Source organism: Podarcis filfolensis (assembly GCF_964270895.1).
Source record: "Podarcis filfolensis genome assembly, chromosome: 12".
In the NCBI taxonomy this organism is placed as follows: domain Eukaryota; kingdom Metazoa; phylum Chordata; class Lepidosauria; order Squamata; family Lacertidae; genus Podarcis; species Podarcis filfolensis.
The window spans coordinates 19567062-19578767 of NC_139614.1; the positions used below are offsets into that span (position 1 = coordinate 19567062).

At 41.5% G+C, this 11706-nt stretch overlaps 1 protein-coding gene across 1 annotated transcript; it reads left to right on the forward strand.

The window, feature by feature from the left end:
- The first annotated feature begins 1006 nt into the window (after nucleotides 1-1006).
- On the forward strand, nucleotides 1007-11698 carry PP2D1 (protein phosphatase 2C like domain containing 1). The gene is made up of 3 exons (XM_083577720.1): nucleotides 1007-1136; nucleotides 3957-5716; nucleotides 10573-11698. Exons 2-3 carry the CDS (start codon nucleotides 3958-3960, stop codon nucleotides 11586-11588), a joined length of 2775 nt encoding a protein of 924 aa, XP_083433846.1. The 5' UTR covers nucleotides 1007-1136; nucleotide 3957; the 3' UTR covers nucleotides 11589-11698.
- The last annotated feature ends 8 nt before the right edge of the window (nucleotides 11699-11706 follow it).

Genomic DNA, 11706 nt, shown 5'->3' on the forward strand with positions numbered 1-11706 from the left:
ACTGAGGTTTGAAGACACCTTAGCACAAAGGCATAAATGAGGATCAGAAAAATCATTGTACGTGAAACAGGGAAACTGAAGAGCTATTGTTAAAAGTCTTTTTAGGAGCACCTTTCTAACTAAGCTAAAAAGTGGCTCATCCCAGAGGCAACGACCAATACAAACCATAAGAAAATAGGTGTTTTTTTAAAGTAACTGTTTCCAGATGTTCAAGTTCCCTGGACTTGCTTGCAGTTCAGGAGGTGGGCTCATGAAGAAGGGTGGTCCCTGGGGATTGCCTTGCCCAAGTTTCCTCCAAAATCTGGAAATGACACTCACTTTTGGACTTGTATGGGGATACCTGGCTTTGAAGCCCCACTTCTCATGAAGGTAATTTTGAATCAGTCAATACAGACTCAGCTTAAACCATCCTTTCATTGCTTATTCAGTTCCCCATAGTTTGCTCTTGATTTCTTCTAGTTAGAGCATCACTATTTAATCAATTAGGCTATTATTATTATTTTTAAAAGAACGCTTTCATAAAATTGTAGATTTGGAAGAGGTCCCCCAGGTCACTTTTTCAAACTCCCTGCAATGCAGGAATCGCAGATAAAGAATCCCTGACCGATGGCCATCCAACTTCTGTTTAAAAATCTCCAAGGAGGGAGACTCCACCACCTTTCAAGGTAATCCATTCCACCATCGAGCAGAAAGCTCTTCCTAAAGTTTAGTCAGAATCTCCTTTCTTGTCATTTGGCTCCATCGGTCGAGTCCTACCTTCTGAAGCAGCAGAAAACAAACTTGCTCTATCTTCCACGTGGCAGCCCTTCAACTAAAAATTGCCACAGTTAAAAAGACAGTACATTAAAAAAATATATTAAGATGACTTTAAAAATTAAGCACTACTTTAAAAAGGTCATTTTGTCTTTCACATACAGGAGAATTATCTTCCAAGATGAAGCCTGCTACAATATACAGGCACATGATCTAAGAACAAGAAATGTATGGTTCCCCCACACACACCTTCAGTATGATATTCCCACCCCCTTATATGTTGATTTGTGCAAATTCAATTGATTCATTAATATTTCCTTCATTTGTTACAACCCTAGTTTCTACGCTTCCTGAGGTGAACTATTTCCCAATTCATCAGACAAGTAAGTACATATTCCATATTCTGTCCTCAGTTGCCGACCAAGTGGCCATCAAGGAAACTATCCAAATGTGGAGTCCATAGACCATGAAGCAGCCAGCTGTGGAGATCAGTTACTAATGTGAAGGAACCTTTAAGCAGCCTCTGCCTGGCATTTTTATTCTGTGTGAGGTTTGCTATGTACTGAAGTTCTCACCCTGGGCCAGCAGGCGGATACTGTAGATAGTTTTCACTCAGGTCCACATATGCAAATAAGGGATTGAAAGTGACGTTCAGTGATTGGATAGTTACAGAAAATTGTTACAGTTGTGTTGTAGTGGAGCTCTATATAAGCAGGCTGGCTGAACCCTTCAGTTCAGTTCAGTTCAGGCCTGTGAATAAACAAGAGATGTTTGAAGAATTGCTGTGTTGTTTGATATGTTCACCCACAACTTAACAAGGTTCCTTCTCCTGCTGAAAGGAAAGGCCCTGAGATTGCATCAAATATTATCATATTTGGAGTTACTAAAATCTTTCTATATCTGAAACAAAAATAATTCAAACACTTCATATGGTTGTACAGTATCTTAAGCTTAAAGGATACGGCAACTTTATCATTGTTATTGTTCTGCTCTTCTTGCAAATCTTTACAAAGGAGCTCTGCTCAGCTCAGTTACAGAAAAGCTAGCTCCCCCCCCCCCCCATTGCCAGTCACTTTGTTTGGGGGGGGGGACTCTAATTTATTCTGGGGAAATAGCCCTGTTGACACACCATGTAAATATGCCCTGTTACACTATAAAGACAGCAATGCCCCACAACTTTACAGATATTTTTCATTTGAAATTGTGCACCCCCACTGAGCATATCTCTCCCCATCAGTTATTTATTTTTAAATGTGAACAGTAAATACATAGGGTTGCCATATTTCAAAAAGTGAAAATCCAGACACAAAAGTTGTTTATCTTTTTTGCGGGGTGGGATTGCCAAATAATCAACACTATGTCTGGGAAATTATAGATGTATGACAGCCACATACATACATACATACAGTGGTTCCTCGGGTTACATACACTTCAGGTTACATACGCTTCAAGTTATAGACTCTGCTAACCCAGAAATAGTACCTCGGGTTAAGAACTTTGCTTCAGGATGAGAACAGAAATCATGCTCTGGTGGCGCGGCGGCAGCAGGAGACCCCATTAGCTAAAGTGGTGCTTCAGGTTAAGAACAGTTTCAGGTTAAGAACAGACCTCTGGAACGAATTAAGTACTTAACCCGAGGTACCACTGTAATTTTATTTGTATGCCACCTTTGCACAGTTCAAATCATGCTCCAGGCGGCTTACTACAGGGGAAAAATAATACAGTGGTACCTAGGGGGGGACACTCAACGGTGTTGCCCGGGCGTATGGCAACCCATGTTGGAAATTTTAATTTTTTCCAGAGATTTTGCAAAAAAAGAAAAGAAAAACTCAACAACTTTGCCCAAAAAAGTGTCCTGCAGTAAAACAACTAACTTCCTCTCTTGTCTTCATCTCTAAATATGAAGGGCGTTCTAATTTCAGTCCAAACAGGTACTGGCTAACTCTCACCATGATTGGGCAGCTATTTTAAGGCTAAACAGGCCCTGACAAAACTGGCATGGTGCTGCTCTTGATCTTGATACACACTGAAAACCCTTTCTTGTTTCCAGTTTTGTTGACAGTAGAATTGCATGCAGCCTACTTTGTTCAGAGTTAGGTTCTTGTCATGTACTGAGCTGAATCCTAGAACAATAGTATCCAGAATGCAGCAGTCTGATTGGTCCACAGGAGCCACCCAATCCAGCTCCAGATGGAAGTGAATCAGCGACCTGATTGGCCTGCAGGAACAGCCCGGAATTAGCCAATCACGCGGGCCCCATTCTGTAAATAATGTATATATAGCTAGACGTTTTGGGGAAAGTTTCATTCATTGCTACTATGAGCTGAATAAAGAGCATGAAATTCACACTCAACTCCGAGTATATTTCAGTTCTCTTTGGCAATACTGATCATATTTCCTAATTTTCCTAACATGGAAACTATGCATTGTAGAAATAGCTATTCACTATATACTGTATAGTGTAGGTAGCAAGCATATGATTAATCTCTCATAAAGGGGTATGAATTAAAACTTAAAATTGATATCTATTCTGAAAAAAGTCCCAACTGTTCATGAAATTGTACTCCTATATCTGTGTGCATAGGCTGCAATTTGTTAGAAGTCCCATTGAACTCAACAGGGCTTACTTCTAAGTAAGCCACATATATACAGTATGGCATGATTTTATTTCTTACACAAATATCGAGGCACATAATCACTCAGTGCTGCCACTATATGCAAATGTCTGGATCATTTAAGTCTATATAGAACCTTTATTCTCAATAATGATGGAACTCCCAGCTGGAGAATACTTTTATTTTTTTAATAAATCTTTATTGTTTGTAAAGGAAATCTTTGTAGGAGTTAATACTTTATTATCCCTTTGGAGCTGTCTTTCCAGGCTGTGACGCTTTATGGTTTAATTTTTAAAAGATTTTAAAAAAATATTTTTCTTTTTCTTATGTTTGCACCTGTTTTTTTCGTTAACAAAGCAATAGAATTAAAAAGGGTGAAAAATATTTCCTCTACCAGCATTCCATATCAGACGGCTTTAAAACTCTTTGAGAAGCAGTTGATCATATTGTATGCAGGCTATCAGAAGAACGCAATCCTAAAGCCCCATTTGGCATGTAGAGCTAATTGCAAGGTTCTTTTATGAGTATTTCTTGGTTTCGTTTGAGAAGGATAGTTGAAACACATTTTACTTTTCTTTGTTTTTATAGAATGTCGTGGGAAAAAGGATCTCCGCAATGTAAATCCAACAAATCTGAAGAAGATCCCACAAAGGTAGTTAAGATTGACTTCAAGAAAGTTGACAAACTCGATATTACAGTACTTTGCTCCATATGCCAACAAACGGTACACATTAGCGAAATTCTTTTCCATAAAAGAGTCCACCAGGCTCTGGCAGTACTGGATTATCGCCGGCCATGGGTGGAATCAATAGATGTAAATAAAATAGTTCTTCAGAGAAAACGTCTGCTTTTAAAAATGAAAAAATATAAGACTCCTAAGTACGTTGAACGAAAGACGGAGAAGATTGGCTGTTCATTTGATCTCCTTAAAGAAAGCATGAAGCCTACTCCATATTTTTGCATTGATAGTATTGCTCAAAGTTCTGTGCACGTTGAAGAAGTTACCAATCCGCTGATAAAAGCCATCGCAATATGTCAAGACAAAAATGCTCATTGGCATGAAAACTTGGAAGACGTATTTGTCGTGTTAGACAATTATGGGAACAGGGCAGGTACGTCCTTTCTTGGGGTTTTTGATGGAAGCAATGGGATCTCTGCTGCAGAGACGACGTCCGTGGAACTTCCCGTTTTACTCCTTGACCAGCTTTCTCACGAAGATCCCTCTTACCAAGTGAGTGAAGCTGGGAAAGAATTCATAGATTCATTTTGCACCGTCTTCAGGGCAGATTACAAAGTGAGGGAGAGGCTTTTCACTCAGAAGGGTGCCAGAGGCAAGAAGTCTTGGCCAGGTGATTATGAATGGATTCACAGAGCATATGCTAAGTCTTTCTGGCGTATGGACAGGCTTTTACGGCTCGGGAGAAATGAAGTTTCCAGAGTCTGCTGGAGCAGTTGTACAGCTGCCACCTGTATAATAGAAAATATAAGCAACGAAAAGGAAAGCCAACCTGAAGAAGAGGAGGAGAAAACACTTGAAAAGGTAACTGATGAAGAGGAACAGAATGTCAGACAACAGAGCGAGGAGGAGATGCCTAAAAGGATATTCATAGCAAAGAAAAAAGGTGACGCAGAGCAGGGAGTGGCTCTGCTTATAACTAAGAAAGAGAGGGGCAGTGTCACAGAACAGCAGCCAGAGGAGCCACTTGGAGGAACCAACGGCAAAAAGGAAAGCAGCACGGTAGAGTCAGAAAACAATGAGCAGGTTACCAATAATAAGGATGTGATTCAGGAAGAGAATCTGCTTGAAAGCAAGAAACAGCAGCAAGAAGAATCACTTGAAAGAACAGATGATCATGCCAGAGAGGCAGGAGGCACTGTGCATGTTGCTGATCATATAGATGGGGGCCAGGAAGAGGGTCTCCTTGAAAACATGGGACAGCAGCAAGGAGAGTCACCTGAAAGAACAAATGATCACATTGGAGAACCAGGAGTCACTGTGCATGTTGCTGATCATATAGATGAGAGCCAGGAAGAGGGTTTGCTTGAAAACATGAGACAGCAACAAGGTGAGTCATCTGAAAGAACAGATGATCACACCAGAGAGCCAGGAGACAATGTGCATGTTGCTGATCATATAGATGGGGACCACGAAGAGGGTCTCCTTGAGAACATGGAACAGCAGCAAGGAGAGTCGTCTGAAAGAACAAATGATCTCACTGCAGAGCCAGGAGACAATGAGCACGTGCCAGATAGCATAGATGGGAGTCAGGAAGAGGAAGAGCTTGAAGGCGACAATAGTTCTGCACCAACAGAAGAAAAATTTGGACTCATGCATATTGCTAATATTGGTATGTATGGAATACCGTTACCATTTCCCACTACCCTACCCCATTTTAAAATTTTGGCCTGTCAGTTTTGAATGATATAGCAAGTGCCTGCAATTTAATTCAATACTGCATAGCCTTGGGTCCTAACTCACTCTCCATAAACAGAAGGGCTCTTTCCACTGGCAGAGGAAATCAGGCTCCAGCATAGGTTTTTGCCTGAGTACAGGGTGGCGTTTTGATTTTGTTTGTTTTTTGTCTCTCACCCCACTCTCTAGAGCAGATCCCCCCCCTTTTAAGCAAAGGGGCTTATGAACAAAGGGGAAAGGGGATATGAACAAAGAATGCCATACAGACTTTCCGCACTGTGGGAGTATCTTGTTAGCAGAATTCCATTCACAGAATATTCTCGCCAGCAGAACCTTAGGATCTAAGTCAACGTTTGCAAGATGAAGCACTTTTCAACTATCTCAGCACCAAAAAAATAAATAGTGGGAAAAAGGCAAGTCAATATGGCATGCAATGATTTTGAATAACAGATACCTTCTTTAATGGGATTGTTCTCACCTAAACTTTGAACTGAAATAGGAACAATAAGTCTGTATTCCTAAACTGTAACATGCTTCCCAAATATTTTTTTGTCATTGGTCTGTTTCTTTGTTATGTTCAACAAACACAATCTCTCAGCAAACCATAGTTTAGCCAGTTCCTGATTCAGATGCAACAAACTATTGTTATGGACAGAGTATGTGCAAAATGGATCATCATGTGAAAAACAGATACCATCTATCTGTCTTAGCTATATTTACAAATGCCTTGGAGAAGTAAGATGGCTGATGGCCCTTCAGTCAATTTATCTATTTTTTAAGGTTTTCCTTTTCCCCATATGAGAAAACCAGCCTCAGTCAAAGAAACATCAGCTTATTTAGGAACCAGAAGGTTGATCACTCATCTGTGGCTATGGGGAGCAGAAATAGCTGTGATATTATGTGTGAACTGGGTTGTTGACTTGTTGAAAGAGGGGGGAAATACTATTGGTAAAATCCTATCAAATGCATTTCATGAAAAACTGCTTAGCTGAAATCCTCAGTAATTTAAGCAGAAATACTGACGCAAGCTTATGGTAGGAAGATTACCCTTCCTGCCAACCCTTGTATTTTAATTTGTATCTCTCATAAACCTTTTCTGTCAGATGTCACAAGGAACATGCCCACTTTACTTACATAATTGCTTCATTCTTTTATTCCATAATTGTATTCATCATTTGCAGCTGTAGAAATGGTGAAATTCCATGATAGGGATAATTAGGAAAGGGGTTGAAAATAAAACTGCCAATATATTAAAGCTGTTATACAAATCTGTGGTGTGACTGTACTTGGAATACTATATACAATTCTGGTCACCACACATAAAAAGGATATGGTAGAGCTGTAAAAGTTTCAGAAAAGGACAACGATGACGGGGATGCCTTATGAGGAAAGATGATGATGATATTTATATGCCACCCATCTGACTGGGTTGTCCCAGCCACTCTGGGCGGCTTCCAACAAAATATTAAAATACCGTAATACGTCAAACATTAAAAGCTTCCCTAAACAGGGCGGCCTTCAGATGTCTTCTTAAAGTCTGGTAGTTGTTGTTCTCTTTGACATCTGGTGGGAGGGTGTTCCACCGGGAGGGTGCCACTACCCAGAAGGCCCTCTGCCTGGTTCCCTGTAACTTGGCTTCTCCCAGTGAGGGAACCCCCAGCAGGCCCTCAGCGCTGGACCTCAGTGCCCAGGTAGAACGATGGGGGTGAAGACGCTCCTTCAGATATACTAGACCGAGGCTGTTTAGGGCTTTAAAGGTCAGCACCAACACTTTGAATTCTGCTCAGAAACGTAAGGGAAGCCCCCCCCACACCTCCAATCATACTACAGTGGTGCCTTGGTTTACAACCATAATGCGTTCTGGAGGTCCCATTGTAAACCAAAACAGGTTGTAACCCAAGGCGCGCTTTCGCCAATGGGGCTTCAAAAAAAAATAAATGGGTTGCAATCCCAAAAAAAGGGTTGTAATCCAAAAAAAAGAGACATGCACTTCCAGGTTTGACGTGTTTGTAATCCAAAATGGTTGTAATCCAAAGCGGTTGCAAAGCAAGGTACCACTGTACAACCCAGGGTTATCTACTGGAGGAAGATTCAGGACTGACAAAAGGAGGTACTTCTTTACACAGTACTAGGGTTGCCATATGTCTGGAATTTCCTGGACATACCCGGAGTACTGAAGCCAGAAGCAGTGTCTGGGCAGAAATCACTAAATGTACAGGAAAATCTGGACGTATGGCAACCCATGTCAGCAGTGTCATTTTTGCCAATTTCCCTTAAAAATAGCTCAAAACTTCCTTTTATTTCTTTTTTCTTCTTCTTCTTTTTTTTTTAGCTTTTGCCCAAAAGCTCAGCAACTGTCTGGATTTCCATTTCTTGAAATATGGCAACCCTGTACACAGTACATAACTGCAATATGTAGTACTGGTCACCAACTTGGATGGCTTTAAAATGAGTTTAAACAAATTTGTGGAGGTTAAAGCTATCGGTGTCTACTAGCTATTATGTCTCTCTACTACCTCCAATTCCAGAGGCATTGTTGGGGAGCACACTTGGAGAGAGTTGCTTTTATACTCATGCCGTTCTTTTGGGTGGCCACCATGAAAACGGGATGCTGAACTGGATATCAAAGCCTTTGGCTCTTCTTAAATGACTGCTGCCTCGTCTTATGGACATAACCTCGGCTCCAAAGAGATAAATATTTGCACTTGACTCAAAATGATCCAGATTCTTTTACTACCTCCGTTCTAAATCCAGTCAGTTGAAAAGTTGCCCTCTAAGATCCAACATGTTTTACTTGCACACTTTCATTTGGAGCCAGATATTTTTATTTTTGAACAAATCTGATCTTTTTTTTGGCAGTGACTGGCATCTGGGAGGTACCCAGCTATAGATGTGACAGAAGCTACATAGCAGATACGGAAAACAGCAGTCCTAGTGATCTCATACTTTTCAGGAAAGATAAGTCTGTCAGTAGCTACTAGGAGTGATGCCTTTGCTCTGCCTCCATAGATGAAGTAAGGAATAAACACAAATCTGGAGCGCAGTCCCCAATATGGTTGGATAGTGCCTTGCACGCCTCCTTCTAACAACTCCTGCACATAGCTGTCAACCGTCCCTTATTTGGCGGGAAAGTCCCTTATCCCAGCGCCGTGGCCTGCTGCTGTCCCTTATTGATGATGTCCCTTAAATTTCCCGGGTTTCAAAGGAAGCATTTCCTCTCCCTCCCTTCCTGCCGGCCAGGGAGGAGGGAGGCTCCAACTGTGTTGCTTGGCTGCATTGCTCACCCAATGAGTCTAAGAACGACTGGGGGGTGGAGCTTGCATGCCTTGTGCTGATCAAATTGGCCACGTTGCCTGGGGACTCGCCTTTGCTCAGCACTTCCCAGCGGAGAGGTGACGGTGGTTTTCCTTGCTGCATCCCCTTTGCCAGGTTGCTGCGCTGTAGGAACTACCGCTTGAGGCTTCGTTTGGCTGCTGGCTGGGCTTTCTGCCTTTGGCTCGGAGGGGCTCAGAAGTTGAACATACCTGTGCCCAAAAAATCCCTTATTTTGGCTGCTGATCCCTTATTTTCGAGGCTGCTGGTCCCTTATTTTCAAATCTTTAAGTTGACAGCTATGCTCCTGCAGCCAGGTTAGTGCCAAACGTATAGCTGTGATTTCCTTCGGACTACATCAGAGAGGGCGAGAAGGGGGTCTTGTTGTCTGGGCAGCCCAGGACGACCTCCATACACACTGCTCCTGTGCTTCGGTGCTGCTAACACAGTGGTTTTGACTTCACCCCTAGGAGTGTGCTGCACTGTCTCTTGAGACAGATGGATGCAAACTATTTTGCACAACTAAAACAGCCTTCCCCAAATGCGTTCCCTCCAGATGCCTTACGTTCCCATCATGCCTAAGCATTGGGACCATGCTGTCTTGAGCCAGTGGGGTGTTTTAGCTTAATGCATCTGGAGAATACCAGGATGGAGAGGGCCTTACTAGATATTGCCAGTGGAATAGCCATGTTTGCATCTCGGGTACTGCAAGATGTACAAATAATTTGATCAGGAAAATCCACCACCACTCTTCCCATTTTTCTTCTCCAACTTCACACTTTCTGTGGTTCTCACAGGCCAATAAGCAAACCCAGTCCTCATTGGGCTGTTTGAGCTTTTTGCTATTTTGATTTTGTAAACGAATGTGACATTTCTACATACTTCATGGCTCTCTTCTAATATGCCAGTACATCCTCATTTCTTAGTGGTCCTGTTTTGTATCCAAACCTATTGGCATTGAACCACCCGAGTTTGCTATTCGTCGAAATGATAAGATGGATCTAATTTGCCATTTGCTGCTCACTGGCTCACATTGTCTAGTTTCAGCCTATGGATGTAGTAATTTAGGTTATGTAGAAAGTGGCACTTGACTTGGAATCATGGGAGAAGGGTAGGTAAGATAAACAGAGCACTTGGGAGTCAGCTAGACTGGTAAAGAAAAAGTGATTTATATGCGTTGTATGTGCGATATAACATTGTACCACCAGATGGCGACACAGAGTCCCGTTTTTCTCTACCTGCTTTCCCTGTTTAAATTTACAACGCTTTGAACTGAAATGCTTCTTTGATGTGTCTAGAATCCAGCTTTAGACTGTTTATCTCCATGAATGATGAAAGATGGCAGAACATGAATTGTGTATAGAATCTGCACAGCATAACGTGTAGAGGAAAAGCAACAGCTGAAGTTTTAAGTGCTTTCAAAGATCAATTCAGTTACGTTATACAGTGATAAGTTGTGTGTGTGTTTTTTAATTGTAGGCAATGTTCATGCTGTTTTATGCAAAAATGGGAAAAGCTATTGGGTTACTAAAGAACACAGCACTTATTCTAGAGAAGAAAGGATCCGTGTTCTTAAGAATGGTGGCTATATCAGCAGCAATGAACCCAAAGGACTGATAGAAGGACTTATCAAGAGCACTCGGGGCCTTGGCCACCACGGCAATCCAAAGCTGAAAAATACTGTTATTCCTGTACCACATACAATCTCCTTTCCTGTTGATGATTCATGCCAATTTCTTATTTTAGCTTCTAATGGACTCTGGGAAGTTCTGGATAAAAGTGAAGCAGTACTATTGACATTAACAATGTTTTCTGCTTATCTGGAAAAGTATCAGCGCTCCCAACTGAAGAAAGCCCGCATGTCCAAAGGCTCCGAGTTACCTTCGAATGATTTGGAAACTGAATTCTATTCATGGTATTTAAATAAAGATTTTTTGGCAGATATTGACTTACAAAATTTAAGGTCCTCAAGTAGCGTTGTGCAAGAAGAAGAGATGGTTCAGTCAGGTTGCTCAGCAGAGCAAGAAGCAGAAGCAGATGAAGAATCAGAAGAAGCAGCGGAAGAATCAGAAGCAGAGGAAAAATCAGAAGCAGATGAGGAAGAAGCCGCAGAAGAAGCAGAGGAAGAAGAAGCAGCAACAGAGGAGGAAGAAGAAGAGGAGGAGGAGGAGGCGGAGGAGGAAGAAGAAGAATCAGAAACCACTTTAGAAGTTTCTGGCTCATGGGACTTAAGTGATGATACAACTCATGAAAGCACAGAACCAACTCTAACCCCCGAGTTTGCGATAAATGTAGAAGAACCTGAACCTGAAAGTTCTGAATCTTCACAAATATCAGAAGATTCAGAAATCAATTCTAGGACATTTTATGCCCTTGCAGCTAAGTATATTAGTAAGCACCTTGTAGAAGCTGCACTGAAAGCAGGTTCCAGAGATAATATTACTGTTCTGATAGCACTCTTAAATGGATGTGATAAAATACCCACTTATATTTAGCATGTATACTGTGCTTAGGAGGATAGTTCAAAGTGAATAGTAGTTCATCCATTTTATGATAAAAGAAACTGCCACAATAAATTCACAAAGTGAGTTATTTTGTATAAAAAAAAAAGAC